The 18,022-nt window shown below is 42.4% G+C and overlaps 1 protein-coding gene across 2 annotated transcripts in view; it reads right to left on the bottom strand.

Moving 5' to 3' along the window:
- Positions 1–554: 554 nt before the first annotated feature.
- DGKI (diacylglycerol kinase iota) overlaps positions 555–18,022 on the bottom strand; it is a 103,419-nt gene continuing 85,951 nt past the window's right edge. For both annotated transcript variants that reach the window (XM_050970079.1, XM_050970080.1), the window contains 5 exons: positions 14,715–14,752; positions 13,036–13,156; positions 5,578–5,614; positions 3,604–3,703; positions 555–2,669 (listed from right to left, as the gene is read on the bottom strand). In XM_050970079.1, the coding sequence (XP_050826036.1) occupies positions 2,553–2,669; positions 3,604–3,703; positions 5,578–5,614; positions 13,036–13,156; positions 14,715–14,752 (413 nt within the window). In that variant the 3' untranslated portion in view covers positions 555–2,552. The remainder of the gene's footprint in view (positions 2,670–3,603; positions 3,704–5,577; positions 5,615–13,035; positions 13,157–14,714; positions 14,753–18,022) is intronic.

Below are 18,022 nucleotides of genomic sequence, written 5' to 3'. Positions count from 1 at the left end.
GCCACGCTCTCTCGTGTGCTCTGAGCTCCTCTGAGCAGTCCAAATGGCACAAAATTGCTCAGGAAATCTGCCCATCCTGACAAGCTGCTCCAGAGCCAGCCACAGCTGCAGGCACCTCCTGGGCACCAGCAATGAGCTGACAAGGGGAAGACAACTGAGGACAGAGGGACCAGAAGCAGGTCCCTTATCACAATCCACATCTGGCCTCTGGAGGCTACCTGTGATGAAAGCAAGCCTTTACCGCTCCACCTGCTTCATGGGACTAAAGGATCAGGGAGTTCTCCCAGGCTCAGTGACCATACTCAGCTTGGCCTCAGCACAGGACATAACCAAGCTCCTGTGCTATTGAAACTTTCTCCATTTCTCAGACAAGTAAAGCAAACCAAAAGATTAAAGTGATGATAACATAATTCTTGTTTTCGTCAAATGTATAGAAATATCACTGTAATGTCTTTTCTCACAGCTTGGAAATGATGCAAAGCCTACCATGAAACCACAGCGTGAAGATCTTTTCTTCTGGAAATATCACATACACCAAAACTATGTTCTGAGTTTTTATTTTAACAGTTGCCAAATTCTGTTCTAATATATACACATACTTATTTTATCCACAAGCCCCTGGATAATTATCAAGGGAAGTAATTTGGCTTTCATATTTTATTTTTTAAATGAGAAAGGTAGACAGAAAATAAGACAAAATACATTTCATGTCGCCGTTGATCTATAGATTACAAATATATATAGTTTCCTTCCAGAGGAAGAAATACTAAAGAAATATTTTGCCCATATCAAATGAACTTTTGAAAAGAGGAAAAAAAATTAAAATATATTGTTCAGCTCCCCCCTCCCTACCACAACAATCACTCGTGCTTAAAAAAAAAAATTGTATTCATTTGATTTTCTCCACTTCTACCAAAGAAGAAAAACTTATCTGGATAATGACCTGAGTTATTTTCATGGTTTCCAAATGTAAGTAACCCCAGTGATCACAATCTATTAGAGACCTATCCCAAGCAAGGGATGTGAAAACAAACACTGGTGGATCTTTTGAATCAGATAACAAAGCAAAATTCAAAAATGTATTGCAAGAGTTATGCCAAAAGTCAGCCATGAGCATCTTCATGGGCACTGCTCTGACAACGTAGAAGTGGAAGCTCTGCTATTTTGTCAACAGATATCTGTAGCAATTGGAAACCCAAAGATGAAACATTTTATTTATGCCTGTGTATTTGTTTGCTTTCTCTTCTTTTATGGTTATAAGACAGAGAACAGATGAGTACAGAAGACAGCTGGCTTTTACAGCAGCTAAGCTTTACATTTCAAACCTATTGTGGGTAACAAGGCAAAGAGCTGCTGCTTGTCTTTCTCCAGGGACAGACTCCCCAAAACTTGGCTCCCTTGAAAAATCAGATAGTTTACAAGTTCAGCCAAAGAAGGTTTTCCCATTCCCAATGGGACCAGGGCAGTGCCCATTTGTTTGTTGGCAGCAGCGAGCCCAGGCTGGCTGCTGATGTTCCAGGTCTCCTTCCTCCCTCAGGCTGTGCTGTAAAGGGGGTCTGTCACTGAGTCCATCAGAATTCCCTCAGTCTTGCACAAATCCCTTCCCAGTGTAAAACCCATCTTTTCAGAAGTAAAGAACTAAAGAAGCCATCAACTTCTACACAGGCCTGAAACCTGAGAAGAGCTGGGTCAGCCATTACAGGCCTAAAAGTGATATGAGAAACCTTCCCGATGACTTTCTGCTCTGGCATTCAGCATGGTACATCCCATAGAGATCCTTTCCATACAAATGCCTGTTTAGTGAGGATACCATAACTGCATGCCCAGCAACAATGAGGTGTGGTTTTGTCACTGCTGTAAATATGACTGTGCCCCAAACCCTGTGAAACAAGGCAATAAGCAGCATCCTCTCCAAAAGCAGGGAAACTCCATGGGGGCTAAGTGCTGACAACACAGCTTCTGAGAGGATGGCAGGGGAGGGAATGTAGCTGGTAAAAACACTGGATATTTCTTAAGGGCATCCAGGGCTCCTCAAACATTTTGCTACTGCCTGACCATTTGTGAAGACAACACAGAGATAACAGGTAATATTTAACTGATGAGAAGTGAGGGGAACAGGAGAATAAAAGCAATGCAGGAAACTGTAAGGATGGAGGACAGCCTGGTTGGGTGGCTTAATGTACCAGTTCATTTGGATGTTGTTCCACCGCACCCTCTTTACTCCTTCCTTTTTTTTTCTTTTTTTAATAAATTATAGAGATGAACATGGGAGAAGTTCATGCTACTTGCTGGAAGCAATAAAGGTAAATTTTCGTGGCCTATGGATTCCACAGACCTTTGAGTGTCCCACCTCATCCATCATGGGCTAATTTATGGAACATAACCATTCCCGGCAAGACTCAGTAGCCCTTAGAAACTGGTGGCATGTCCTCAGGTATTTTCCTCGAGAATGAGAGACACGTGGGTTCCATCAGTTTCTTCCTCACACGAGGCCCGAGTGCCTCAGGCGCAGTCTTGAGATTTCCAGGGATCCTCTGGGACATTTTCAGACGTCAGACTGCTGTCTCCAGGTCCTCGTGGGAAACCATTTGATAGTTTTGTCGACTCTCCAGGTAGGAGGCCAGATCAGGATCACCAGCTTGCTGAGCCCTGTCCCGAGGGGTCTTACCCTGTAAGGAGAAACATGAAGAGAACATCTTGTGCTAACACATTTAGAACAACAGACGGTTTCTAGGCAGAAGACGATTAACAAGTCAGAAGCTGCTTGTCTGGATTGCATCTGTTTCAGAAAGCTTTTTGCAATGTACAATTCTGCCATCTAAACAAGAGATGATAGAATCATAGATGACCTCTCTTCCCATTATAGGCAACCTCATAGAGCCCAAGAAGGCAGAAATTGGTTTTGATTGCCTGGCTGCAGCAAAGGTGCTTCTGACTCTGGAGTCCAGAGAACCAACTCACTCTCAGCTGCTGACCACAGGATGTTTGTGCTCAGAAACTCCAGAGAGGCAGCTTCTGAACCATGTTCCTAAGCAATCAGATCATTGTAATGACAGAATATTCCTTGGATTTTATTTTTCCCAGATTACTTTCTCAGTCTAGTTTACACAAAAAGAGTGCTGTGGGTTAGTGTCACATCAGTGAGCATAAGGGCAAGCCAAGGTAAAAGAAAATAGGTAGCCATCCTCACAAAGCAAGCCACCACAATAACCAAGCCTCACAGATGCTGTGCAATCGGAAGCTAAGGCTCCTGCAGGTGGTCCTTGCCCACAGGCCTCTCTTTTGACCACACAGGAGGAGGATACTGCTGTGCCATGGAGATATCTCATTCGCACCCACTGCACCAAACAGTTTGAGGCCAGGCTCTCACTGTGGTGACAATGACCCATGCTGGGGACTGAACTGAAGTCTCCTGTGTCTGTTTAAATCAATACAGTTTTCTCTATAAAAATAGCTTGCTTCAAAGGAGCAACACACAAGGCTGAGTCTCCTTGCGTGAGCCTCGGCACACACAAGGAAGCCTCAGCCATGCCAGCAGCAGGGAGGATGCTGCAGGGTCTCACTCAGCACAGGAGTTGGTGAGGGCTGATGGAGCTGCCTTACCTTGGAGTCTGTCTTTCTCAGAGAGGCTCCTGCATCCACCAGGAGCTGGCAGACAGCGCGGTGGCGCTGGCAGGCTGCCTTGTGTAGCGCTGTCTCACCCCTAGACCAAAGCACAGAAAGCAGCCGTGAGACACAGCACAGCAATGCACATTCACTAAGCACGAGGGGCAGAGCAGACACAGAAGAATGCGGCATTTCTGAGAGGTTCCCTCTTGCTGGCAGAGGTAGACTTGTGCACGCTCTCCCTTAGCATCCTTTGACTCAGTAGGAAAGCCTGCAGTGCACAAATAGCAGACAAAGAACCATTCTGAGGGATGGGAAAGAAACATTGACAGATTTTATATATTCAGAGAACTGAATGTCACATTGCCATCCAACCACCAGCTCTGTTAAATGCTGCAAAGGCAAGCCTGCCACCTTCTTATTTCACAGCAGGCAAAACAGCAACAGGGTTTGTTTCTTCTTGCAATTTCTTTCCTCAACCTCATTCTTGGAGCCATCCTAGAAAAATCCTACCCATCAAAGCTATGACTGGTGCACTTGCTGCCCCGGTTCTGATACCCTGCTCTCTTAGATGTATGAGAGCAAGAACTCTCATGTTCTTCCACCACTGGACGGCTGAGCTACTGTGGGAGATGTAATACATGCTTTTCAGAAAAGAAGATGGTGTGGTGGGAGCATATCTGTTGCAAAGCTTCTCACTCAGACTGGAGCTCAGTCTGACAGGATTCTAAAACTGACTGAAACTGACTTACTCTTGACTGAAAGTAAAGAAATCTATCTAGATTTGCCTAGGAAGAGAGGAAAATATGCTTTGAGTGGGTTGAAAAGGAGTCGTTAATGCCAGTATCCAACAAGTAGGGCCATTACATAACCTGTGAAATAATAAATTACAAGACATACACATAGCAGGACAAATATTGCACCTACCTACACAGAGTGCATAAAGGAATCTCAACCCCCATCTATGACAGGGGATGCTGAAATATTAAGAGGCAACCTTGTAATCAATATGCCCATGCTGCATCAGAGCTAGTATCAGAATAGGATACCCTCCTATTTCCCCCTGAGGACCAAAAAACAAATTCATACTACCAGTTACAGCTTGAACCTTCCCTTTCCAAGGGTTAGAGGTGGAAGAACCTCTGTAAAGGGAAGCCCTCAAAGCTGTGCTCACTGGCACTTGATGTGGCTGTGCTACACCCCTGCATGAAAAGAACCAGTCCATCCAGTTCCTGTCAGCTCTGGACTTCACTCATGCACCTTGTGCGAAAGGTGTTGTCTGTTAGCAGAGGAGGGCACTGTGGGATGAGAAATGGTAGGCTTGATCCCTAGGAAAAAGACTGTTTTTATTTCATATATTGCACATATTTTCCAGGATTATTCATGCTTTCCTTACATACTTTTGTGAAACTTTGATTATACAAGGTGTAAAAAAATTGGGAATTGGAAAGTAATTTTTTGGGGTTGGGTTTTTTTTTTTTTATAAGAAGGGAGCTGATTGATGTTTTAACTGCTTGATGGAAACCTTCAACTGCACAAGTCCTGGCTGCTTAGGAGAGCTAAGGCAGAGCACCCTCAATGAATCAAGAAGGGACTGAAAAAAAAAACTGTAGAGCAAGCAAAGTAATTTCCTGACTTTTGGAATTTACTCTTCAGGTTGGTCCCTTAGTAGCTGGAGGCCAGAAACATCAAAACACAAGGCAGGGCTTCTATTCCTCTAGAAAGATTAAGGCAGCATGGGAAGCAATAGGGAGAAAGTACTCTGCAAATCCAATGAATGTTTGTTTTAGGCAAGAAAGCCACATATGACATGGCTGATGTGTGGTTTTTAGGGGGCCTTCAGTTTGCTTGTTTGGTTTTGAAGAGTTGTGCCATTTTCCAAGCTTTTTCCTTTTTAACAGTTAGCATTGAAAACCAAGAGTCTGCTAGTTTAACACACATCACACGAAGGACAGAGTAGGTTGTACTTACGTTTCACTGTCTGTCATGTCCAGTAATTCAGATGGACCTGCAAAAGATAGTCAGGTATGTCATAAACCATTTGTCTGCAGGACTAAAATAATATGTCCACCAGGAGAAGATTCTCAGTAGAAATATATAAAAGAAGCCGAGTGAAAGCACAACCTGCAAAAATACATGTATTATATATTTGTAATGTCATATTTGCTCATGTAAGCCCTTGCACTAATAAAATTCTGGATGCACAGTCACTGCTGGAATGTCAGGAACAGGGAGTAGCAGCCTCTAAATTATACTGGGAATGAATATTCATGGAGTTTATTTTCTCACTCTTCACCTTGCTCAATTAAGTGGTTCGTATAAGTACAGTACATTGAAAATGCTGATGTACTGGAAACCCTGATATATTGCAAGTTAAAATCTATTGTTGGTATTAGAGGGAAAATGTCATTAAAAAGTTGAAATTAGCCAAATTTCACCCTGAATGGCATCCCTGTGCTGCTCCATTTAATAGTGTTATACAAAATGTAGATCAGGGTGGAATATTCCCAGCAGTCTTTATATTGATATGCAAATCCTGTACTCTACTGGTTAGCAATGATCAGGAAAGTAAGAGTAAGAAAAACAGAAAAGATTTTTGTTACGTGGGAAAAAAATAATACATTTCTGTTAATGTCCTTTTGTCCTTGATATTCACTACAGGCAGATATTTATAGAGGCAAATTCCATCGCTGGATTATAGTGATATGGAAAGGCTAGGATCTGGATATCACTTGAAAAAAAATACACTTTTCTTTTGCAGTCTGTCATAGTATTCTTCTCTCTGCTGCTCTGGAGTCTAGTGTTAGATGGTATAGGGCAGTTAGCAAGGGGAACAGGAAAACTTTACAAGACTTTTCCTCTCTGTGCATGAGTATTTCTCTCCAGCACACTGACTGAAATTCAAGAGTCCTCAAGAGCTTACAGCAAATCTCACCTGAAACTGAGGAACTTCACACTACTTGCTTACAAAGGCTTATGCACAACCCCTCTACACTCCTTTTACTCTGAGCGTGTGTCAAAATGGATCAGAGCAGCCTGCCTTTCCCTCACTGCTTTCACAATATATACATGGAGTATCACTGGGGTCCCTGAGCTGCAGGCAGCTCCTTCATTTCATCTTCTGCCATCATGAGAAAGGGTGGTGCTTAGTCCTCAGTGCACAGGGCATTGTGTACCACTGCATACTTGCCATGACAGTTCTCCAAACTCAGTAGCTACTGTCAATTATTTAATGCAGCCTGACTCTACCACCACACATCCTCATCTCCGCACTTGGCAGTTGTGTGTTCACTCCTGACTATCAAAAAGAAGAATTAGTCACTACCCCTGAGCTCCCAGGACCACAAAGAAGGATAAAGGGGGATAAGCAGAGCCTCTTGTTGAGAGGAAAAAAGATAATGCCTGAGAAACTAAAAAGACAATTAAAAAAATACACATGAAGAAAAGGAGTCCTTTCCATTTCCTGTGAGAAAAATATGTGCTCTCAAAAATAAAGATAATTCCCCACAGCTTCCAGCAATGCCACATCTCAGTGAGTGGTAAGCAGGAATGGCTTGCAATGTACTAGAGAAGACACTGCTACCTATTATTTCTGCTCATGGCTAGAGCAACGAAGTTTTTATTGCCAAGGTGGAACAGGGTGACATGTCTGGCTTTATGGGACATAGAGGTACTTGCTCAGGTAAGCAGAAGAAGCTGTTAAAAGCTAAGTAAAAGTAGTAAAATAGAGAGTATTCAGAAGAATATGACTTGAGTGGGAGAAGAAAGCTGGGGCAGAATGGGTCTGGAGAGAAGCCAGGGTAAAGGAAAACTGGTGTGAAGCAGGAAGCAATAGCAGGGCCAGGACAAAGGAGTTCAATGCTGAGTCTGTGAGTACAGACCTGAGGAGATGACAAGTGCAGCTCCCCTAAATGCACAGGGTGCTCTCCTGGATACTGTCCCAAATTCAGCATTTCATGGGAGAGCCCTGACTCCATCCGAGTCGTAGGTAAGGGCCAGATACTGGGGTTAATAATTAGCTGCATGACCCGGTACCAGGATTCTTTAATTTCATTCTCTCTGGCCTGTCTCTGAAGCTGGAATGTCCCAACTCACAGCCTGAGCGGTGCCCTTTACTTCTTTATTTTATTTTCACTTGCGCTTCTCTTAAACCATCTCACGCCCTCCTCCTAATTCCCTTTCCCCTCTTTTTTGGACCTCATTTTTATATCAGTCTCCCTGGCGCTGCCAACCGACCATTCCAAATCCCCCTCTGCCCAGGGACAAAAGCTGCACAGATGTGGGAAGGGCTGGCACTGGGAAAGCTAAGGCACTGTCATCCTGACCCAGCAGGGAGGCGGCTGTTTCACTCTGGGACAAGAGGCACAGAAAGAAAAGGGGACCAAGGCACGAAGAGAAAGAGGACAAAATAACCCAATAGAAATCCGGAAGGGAAATGCATGAGTGAGATTTCTATCAAGGAAAACAGCAGGGGGGAAATAAAAACAAAAGACAGAAATGTGTGGAGAGGTGGAGGGAGGAAAAAAATAGAGAGAGAAAGGGAAAAAGAGACTGGGGGGTGAAGAATGGCAGGATGGGGATGGGGGACGGGTGGGGGGACATATTAACTTGAAAGGAGCTGAAAAGCATGACACACTGAGGGGAAGCCCAGCTGAGATCACTCTCTTTCCTCAACATCGCCCATAGACTGTCTGCGTAGAATTATTAACTTTTTTCCTTCTCTCCTTTTGCCCTCTTTCACTCCACCAAAGCCCTTCTCCAGTTTCTCAGAAGGCAAAGCAGCCTGGGCTGGGTATGGGAGGAGGGAAAGCAAGGGGACTGAAAAGCAGCTGCTCCTTCACTGAGCTCACTACAATAAAAAATCTCCAACACTTTAAGTGACCATATTTCAGAGGCATTTCCAAAATATACAGTTCCACACATTCTTGAAAGGCCACTGAGCCCACAGCTTAGCCCTCTCCAATGGATGTGGTTACAGCTACCCACAGGAGACCCGCAGATATTAACCCCTGCCAGTCGCATGTCCTGTCAGTCCTTCATAGAACCAGGGAAGAAGGGTATTTACTCTAAGCAGTAATGTCAGACATCATCAGAATTTCTGTTTATCTGTGAAAACCCTCTTTGCTTATTAATCTGATTGAGATTATTATCTTAGGGACAAAACTGGATGTGGATCCTTACCTTCAAAGTAGGAGTATTTTTAAAATAACAGTAAACTGGAAACTCAACTATTTCTAGTCTTTCCCCAACACCACACTCTATTTTTTTTTTTTTAACCTGATGGGAAAATGAACAGTGGTCTTTTCTGTTAGTGTCTTTTAGCTCAGAATTTCCACTGTAATAAAGAGGCTAGACAGGTTATGGGAGCATTCCTTCCTACATGTCTGTCAGCCACGTACCCTAAAATTTGGTATGCTTGAAATTAAAATAGGCAATGTTATACCTTGTGCCTTCCAGAAAAACTAAATTGTTTGCTAGTCAGGCCCCTTACAAATGACCACTATCCTAAAAAATTCTGCAAATCCAGGCATATTAACAGGAGTCATGCAATCTCACTCTCGTTCAGTGCTGCTTTCTGATGACTGTTCTAAATTTGTCCCTGACACACATCTCTGTCACAGCAAAAGTTGCTTTCCCAAAGCCTTCCAAGGAACTTCTGAATCTGGTCAGAATGCAAATCCAGATTCACTGATGGCTCTTAGCTCTGGACATTGCAGTGCTAAGATTTATAAAAGCATTATCTTTTTTTAATCAGGGGATGCTTTCTAGTGAAGCAAGGATGCTGAGGTTTGAGGACACAGAAATGTTAAGGATGGGATGCCCTATATACTGTCTGTTGCAGTAGAACTTCCCACCACAACCTCCTAAGGCAACTGTAAACATCTGTCCTCTCTTCTGTTTAAAATCAAAATACCATAGATGGACTTTGCAATTCTTGCTTGTCTCTTGAATGTCTACAGAAGACAAAGACAAGGCAAATGGAATTATTTGTATAATGTTTATAAATTACAAATTTTTCACAGCTGCCAGATAGAGACTCCAATCCAAGTTTGATACCAAATGAAGATTATTTAGGAGGCCCCTTTTCTAACAGAGGTTCTTAAGCCTTCCTTAATTCTGCTGGTGTTAAGCAAGTAGACAGTTAATTCTTCTCTAATGTACTTGCATTAGGATGCAATGCAGTTGCTGACTGCAGCATTAAAAAGCTGTGGTTGTGATACCTGTTGAGTTTGGCCCTCAGTTTCTAGCTAAGCATTTCTTACCTCAGCTACAGACAAGTTTTTAAAGCTGACCCTTCTACTAAAAGTGAAAGATTCCTGATTTAGGTGGGCAATCTTGAATGAGTGATAGGTCTGTGTCTCTATGTATCTGCCCTTCCTGCACAGGAGGTAGAGACAAACTGTTTTATTGGAGCAACAGCCAGCACAGCTCTTCCTGCAGCAGCAAGCAGCTGTTGTCCTGACACCTACTACATTGGTGCTTCAGCTGCTATTCCAGCCTTGTGCTGGGCCACTGTGAATTATCTGGCAGCACTGCACAGCAGTCCCCCTGTGTGACTCATCCCTGCTATTTCTAATTTAAAATAGGTTATTTCCCTCCCCTTAACATTTGAAATCATTCTCATCATGATCACAGAATACTCTTTCATATAAATGTGCTCTGCATGTTTGCAGAATAGGCCATCTCCACAAAGGAGAGCTTTAGCACCAATACACCTTTTCCTTCCTTTGTAGTTCAAGTTCTATGTGTGCCACTCCTGTACTGCATTGGAGTCATCCCACTGTCTTTCAAACTAGAAAGTTAAAGTTCCTGGTGCAGTGGGTTTTGTCTTCTTTTGTTGCTGTTGTTTTTTAGAGATATTCAGAAGATTTTTCCCTGTGTGGTTAATAATAGATTTTCTTTGCTGTGTGCTTGAGGGTGTTTTATAGTGGAACTCCTATTACCATTCACCATCCTCAGCTATGTATTGGGAAGCAGACAAACTCCAGAGGAAGTGTGACTGGGCAGAGGTAATTGCCAGAACAGAAGAAAGACTCATTTTTATGAAATTTTTATGGGTGGATATTGGCAGAACCAAGAAGCTCCATGCAGGGAAACCCTTAGATATTAGTAGCATTGGATCAGGTTATGTATAGTAATTAATGCTGAGAAGATGCCAAATGCCAGAGAATGCAAAGAAAAACAAGGGCATTACGATGATGATGATTCAGCAAGAGAGCTCACTTGTGGCTGAGAAGTGCCCAGAGTAGAAATGAGTTTCATTAATTGCTTGGTGGGAGAAGAGAGGAGGCCTCTATTAGATTGTGCATTGTCCCATGCACTCCCTGATCCCCAGAGAGTGTTAAACAAACAATGCATTTGGAAAAGCCCAGAGGACATATGTCTGGAAAGCTGCAAAAGCTTCCTGCCATCTTTGGGGATAAAGAAAGGAGAGAGAAACTGAGCTGACATTTGCTCAGTCTTCTGATTTGTCTTTGTCTAACAGTCTGTAATCCCTCACATTTCTCTATTTACTTCAAAAAGTCCCATGGATTCCCGGCTTACATTCTTATCAGTTTAAATTATCTCACTTTAAATATTCATCAAAATAACTGGGTCAGACTGTCACTAAGTTAAAGTTTGTGTGTCTCATAAAAATCCTAGAGACACATTGATGAATTGGCACAGGTCATGTGCAGTGTGAGAAGAGACCAGGGGCAGTAAGAAAATAAAGCAAAATTATGCCTGTCCACAGAATTCAGTGGTACATGTGTGTACTGTGACTAATGCAACAATCCAGAGCAGGTAAAGAGAAGGTAGAGTTAGCACTGGTAAGGTTTGCTAGAACTGGTGAGAAAACCAGTCATTATTTGGATATAAGGCCAATTGTACTGCCCTATCCATGTGTAGGTATCTATACATGAAGGAGTAAAAGAACAATTCAGCCCCTCTCAGTCAGATTTTTGGGGCATGATTCAGTTGTCCATATACAGATTTTTTGTGCTGTTTGATATACCTATGGGCAAGCCCTGGGATGCACTTGGAATGACAGAGATGCTTGCTTGGGCTTTGGCTGTCAGTGCAGGTCAGGTCTCCTCTGGGCCTTGTGTGTTATCTTGTAGACCCAAGCAAGTGTCCTGGATATCTAAGGGCAAATAATATTAGACATGTTTGTTTATCTAAATGAATAAAGTGAACAGGTAACTGTTGCCTGAATCACTTTCTGGGGTCCAATGACTGTCTTGACTGAGTTAGTCATGCTAGAAGCCTGTTGCTATTAAGGATGCCCTCCTCACTTCCATCTGCCACCAAAAATGCCTCTGTCATTCCAGAGCAAATGAACTAAGCCACAGATTGCTGCTAACACAGGAACTCAGACCTACAGAACACCTGACAGCTCTATGTTAATACCTAGCTTAGGGGTCAAGATTGAGGAGATGCTTTGTTGCTTCCTCCTTTCTTAGGAGTTATGCTTTTTTCTTCTCTCTGTACAATTTGTGCAATACCTTGGAACAATAGCTAACCCTTCTTCTAATTACCAGGGACAGTCTCTGTGTCCACACTAGCACTGCTGCTGAAATAATGTAGCTGATTTTGACATTCAGAAGCTAAAATAGCCATTGATATTTTGAAGTGGGGTCAGAGAAGAATTAAGACTAGAAAACTTTTCCTACAGGGAAGGAGGCTGACAACTGTGACTTCAGCTCTATGAGCAGAGCAGTCACTATTTTACTGTGCCACTCTCCAGCAGTGAAGGAACAAGGTTACAGTGGTTCAACAGGCAGAAGCTCCTAAATGTGACTGCCTCAGACACAAAAAAAAATTGCTGCATAGCCTGTAATCTACTGACAAAGATAAGAAGAGTAAAAAAGAAAAAAGGGCAATGATCACAGTCCATAAATACAAAATGGAGATCATAAGTTTTTGCTGTTGGGTGGTCTTGAATCTAACAGACATAATATTCTAAGGCTGGAATGGAAGCTAGATGAATCTGTCTAGATATAAGGAAGCAGATTCCTTACCAGTGTGTTACTAAATGCTGAAATAATAAAAATGGTTCTATGGGCTCTTTGTCACTGTAAATGTTTTAATAGAGAGTAGATGCTTTCTACAATATATGCTCTAATTGAAAAACAATTCAGAGGATCCCTGTGCCAGAGATTTTAACTAAAGCTTCACACTGCCTCTTCACGGCCCCCCAGCTGATGCAAACATGAAAACACCACCCTCCTCAAAAGCCATTCTAATTCTTCTTTTCACACTTTGCCTGGAGCCATCACTCTCATTGCTAGCCCATTCCCAGCCTCCTGCTCACACATGCTGCAGGTGGACATTGCACTGAGGGACAGCACAGATGAGTGAGGCCACCTGCAGCAGTCTGGTGTGGTTTTGCCTGAGCAACACTTGGCTGAGGTACAGCTCTCTGTGGGTCTGCCCCCTGGGACTCACCATGCTCCAGGATGTATTTCACAATCTCACCATTCCCAGTCTTGGCAGCGTGGTGCAATAAGGAGCAGTGATCAGGTCCTTGGATTAACAAATTGGCTCCTTTTTTACAACATTCTATGAACTGGAAGAAAAAAAAATTTAAAAAAAAAAAGAGAGAGAAAAAACCATACAGAAGGATAAGAAGGGAGGAGCAGAAAACCAAATATGTCAGTAAATTCTTTGCTGGTTCTCATGGTAAGTCAGTTCCAAATAGAATAAAATAAAATAAAACACTAATTTAAAGCCAGCTTTTAGTCTATGATATAAAACATCTGAAACCAGAAGTATTGACAATTATATGGGTTAAGGAGAACAGTCTGTATTTCCTAAACAATGAGACATTGCTACTCTACTGGTGATGATTTATTGCTCACTAGGAATGCTTGCAAACCACATCTGGCAATGCTGTTGGGATATATTAAAATACATGTACTTGATAAAAAGTTCTGGCTTCTCTGCTGAAGACTCAAATTTTTCCTCAGCACAGGAGTCTGATATTTTCTGACTAAATCAGAAAACTCCAACTCAAAATTCCAGAAGGAGATGAGGTGACTCTCATGGACCTCCCTTGTCACAGTGCCCCCTGTTCAGGGCTGGCTGAGGAGGTAGCAATACATGGGGTAAGAATAAGAGGGAAACAGCAACCAGGCAGGTCTCAGAAATGCTGCAAACTTTGGGGGAGGGGGGTGGGATTTGCAGTGCAGATCAGGGCAGAAAACGAGAGAATTGCTACAGCAAAGACTCATTCATGATGCAGTACACTGAAGAAGGACGAGGAGTTTCCCCATCAAAGCCAACTCAGGCAAAACATTGTCAAGAAGTGTAAAGGAGACAATATTTTTATGACTGCTTGAAGGACTGCTCCCTAGATGCTGCAGCCACAAGAGCTGAGGCAGTGGTATAGAAGGGAGGCAAAATACCTCCAGGCAAAAAGTTGGCCTAACAGCACTGTCATTTTTACAAATGGCTCCAAGCTGGCTTCTCACAGATGAAATTGCAATCATTAATCACAGTCCTCATCCAAATTCAAGAGCATGTTTACAGATCCTGACTTGGCTACTGAGACAGGCAGCCTGAATAGCTGTCCTATATAGGACTGCAGTTTTTGGCACAAAAAATTTTGCATGAGTAGTTTTGCCTCCCAAACTTACTATACCAAGGCCCTAATGTTTTGAGACATCCATCAGGTGATAAAACAACCAGCTGAGATTTGTTCTGCCTGGTCTGGTGTTTGCCTAGGTGGACTTTGAGCGAGCTAGCACTTGGGGGCTTAGCCACCAAGCTCAGTGGTGGAAAATATGCTTTCCTGTGTAAGGCTGTGTCAGAACTACTCTGCTGTTCAACACTGCCAATACAGTAATTTCCCTGTTACTGACTGGCAAGTTGCTCTGTGCAGTGGGCTCGGAATCCTGGGCAAAAAGGCTCTGGCTAACACCAGATCCTATTCACACAAATTTCACACCTTCCCCGAATGATGTGTTCCCCTAGTGTTCAGGGTTTCCTGGAAAGGCTGTAAAATGGCACTTGCCAGAAGTCCCCACAGCAGCCTGTTTATGATTTGAGCAGAGGTGTAATAAAATGTACAGTATATCTGACCAGCAAAAAACTGAGTAAGTGGACACTCAGTGCTGTGTACCTACCTTCAGTAGATCACCAGATATGACTGCCTGTAAAAGTGCTGCAAAAGACAAAAAGAAAACTGATGTCAGGCAGAAAGCATTATGCATGCAGCTTCACAGCTGAGAACATAGCTCACAACACCTACAAGTTAAGACTGACATCTCTCAGTCCACTTGCATTCTCCTGTACTACCAGAACAAGCGCAAACCCTGTGCTGACACATATTAGAAAGGAAGAAGACAACCCATGGTGATGAAAGCTGTATAGACATCAAGCCATCATTTCCAATGCTCTTCTGGAACTGCAGGCTTCTGTCTGAATTTTTCACTTGAGACACTTCTGAGACCTTTCAACAGTATCCACAAGGTGGACAAGGTCAAGTCTTGAGCTCAGCACCTGAGCCATCACTGAAAATACTAGTGTTATCTGCACAGAGAACCTGAAACTGTCTACAGACCTATCAGACTTTGTCACACTGATGGTGTAGTGGCTAGTCAGTCCCCAGTACACTGAGAATCCTAAATTCTAGATGACTGAGTGACAAGAGAGAAATTTCTTAACAATTACCTGTATTACATATACATTATGAGATGCCAGAGGGAAGTCCCCTGGGTTTGGCAGGAAGGGTTAAAGACAGAGCCAGAGCCAGTCCTCACCTCACCAGCCTTTCTATTTTAAACAGACATTGAGGCAAAAAGAGACAAACTGGACAAGAGCTCACAACAAGGCAGGACAGAGCTGGGAGCTTCTCAGTACCCACTACTGTCTGCCCTGAGCCTGTTAAAAAACAGAAGGAAGGCAAAAGCCTGGGACCCCCTATTGCCCAGAGAAGCTGTTACAAACCTATCACTATGTGGCTGTGTCCTTTTCTCCTCCTTCTCCCTGTTATAATATATATTATAAAAAACAATGATGAATAACCTTTCTGAGAAAGCACTTATGTGGTTTGCATCTTTGAAAGCTCTAAACATCTGCCTCAACTCACACTTTTTCAACAGTGTCTAAGCCCATTTCTATCTTTGTGTCTAGGCAGTGCAATCAAATTAAGCATTTGCCCAAGTGCCATCCTTGATAAAGATGCCAAAAATTCATACAGGAGTAAGCAGGAACAAGTGAGGAAAGAGAACCACAGCATAGCCCTGCCTCTGAAAAATAACACACAGGAAACTGCACAGTGGGAATTCCATGATGAGCTTGCTACGCCTTCAGAAATGACAAGGCATCCAAGCTAAACACTGCAGAAGAGGAAGGATGTTCAAAGGCAGCTCAACAAATGTCCTTTTCTTTGAAAACACCTGGGGCTACTATGTGGTTTTCTGGTCTCAGTAATGCCTCATGCCCCAGGCACACAGCAGTGGGAGAAGCAAAACCCCAGTCCAGCTAAGCTCTGTCTGCAGGAAGCAGTAGCAGCAATTCTTGCAGCTTTAGATTTAGGGTAGTTTTTCAGTGACCATGAGTTAAACCAAATCCTAAAAATCCCCCCGACATCTATGAGAGCAACTACACACAGATTTTAGGAATGGAAGAAGGCAAACACTAGCAGGCAAGAGCTAGAAAATTATTCACTTTTTATTTTCAGTGGTTGACATCCTTCTTTTTTTCCCAATAGTTCTAATAATTGCTCAGCCCAAATTAATAGCAGAGCAGAATTTAACTCATGTAATTTGTTTGATTTCCCTCTCTTATTTTGGTCAATCTGGCCTTACTGACACCTTTATGCTTTAGGCTTCGGCAGTCTGATCTTGCAGTAGCCTAAAGAATAAATATTTTGCACATCTCATATGTGAAAATCAAATGAACTGGTGACATGAGTTTTTCATTGCCTTCAACATCTAATTTTTTAAGACATGGCTTCCCTAAGTCACTTTCCTAAGAGGCAGTAATACATTTGGAACTGAAGATTACAGTTCAAAAAAAACAGAGAGAGATTTTATGAAAAGCCTGACAAGACGTGAAAAATCTTCTCCACCGAAAATCCATAATCAGAAGTGGTCTGGTGATAAGGCTATTAGGATAAAGCAGCTCTAAAACAAATTCAACATAATTAGACCAATCTTTTCATCTCTTTCCTAAGCCTCAAATCCAGCAAAGCATTTAGGCAAGTGCTTAGCTTTTAGCTAATTACATTCTTTTCACACCAAGTCTACCTGCAATCTTAAAATTAAGTGCTTTGCTACAGTAGAACCTATTGGATAAATGAATACATTACAGATCAACAAAACCAGCTGGCATAACAAGAGATTACACACCAGTAAAATAATTCAGAGCTGTATGCCCCAACAGAGGAAGATTTAGAAGCTATTGAGCTAGAAATGGAGAAAGGTTCTTTAGAATCAGGAGCATGTTTACATAAATATATGAATATTGCTTAGCACACTAACCCCATAAACCCAAATGGGGCTGCTGGGCATACTGAGGAGGAGGGTGAAGATGGCAAAAATCACCTGGTTGTTAAAGAGGTGGTGAAGCAAGCAAGCAGATGGCATTGACAAGAGAGAGCAGACTGAGAAGTTAGAAAAAAAATGCTTTTAACATGCAATGCCAGGCCAGCTTAAAATTAGAAGCATTAAAGTGAGAATTGTTTTATTTCTTCTAAGCAACACTGCACTACTGGTGTAATACATAAAATTAATTATGTCACTGTTTTATCATATATAATATACCTTCAGGTCTCAAAAATGTGTCAAAAACCACTTGATTTAATTAATATTTTAGTCAAGTCATTTTCTTCTCAGTTTCTACCAAGAAAAGAATTTCTCATTACTAATAAAAGTGTTTTATTACCTTTTATATTTATTTAGCAAGTACCTTTATTGCTGATGTGACAGTTTGGAAAAACTGGCAAGTGGGGTACTCTGTTCCTGTATTGAGGAAGCACTTGGTCCCCAGGCTGCCTCCTCAGCAAAGCTCTAACTACCCAACTAGGAAAAGAATCTTTATTTAAAGAACCCAACAAAAAAAAACAACAACAAAAATCCCAAACAAACAAACAAACCCTCAAAAAGCCACCCCCAAAAAAACCACAAAACCCAAGCCAACAAAAAAACCCCATTGTACCCAGGCCTGCCAGCAAACACAAAAAAATGTTGAGCAAAACAAACCCCAGAAAACCACCCACACCAAAACAAACCCCCTCACACACATGCACCTCTCCACCTCTCCTATAAATTATTATTGAGTAGATACAGGTGCATTATGCACCAACAGAAAAAAAGACATATTGAAAAGGCTGCTAATTGAAACATGGTGATGCTGCAAGCTAATAGAGATTGAGACACAGGATAAACAAGTACTAGCACACTCATGCTGAAAACAATACTTTTCCTAG

The sequence above is a fragment of the Serinus canaria genome, chromosome 1A, assembly GCF_022539315.1.
Source record: "Serinus canaria isolate serCan28SL12 chromosome 1A, serCan2020, whole genome shotgun sequence".
NCBI classification, from domain to species: Eukaryota; Metazoa; Chordata; class Aves; order Passeriformes; family Fringillidae; genus Serinus; species Serinus canaria.
Note: the sequence above shows the minus strand (reverse complement) of the source record. Positions and strands in the feature narration are given on the sequence as shown.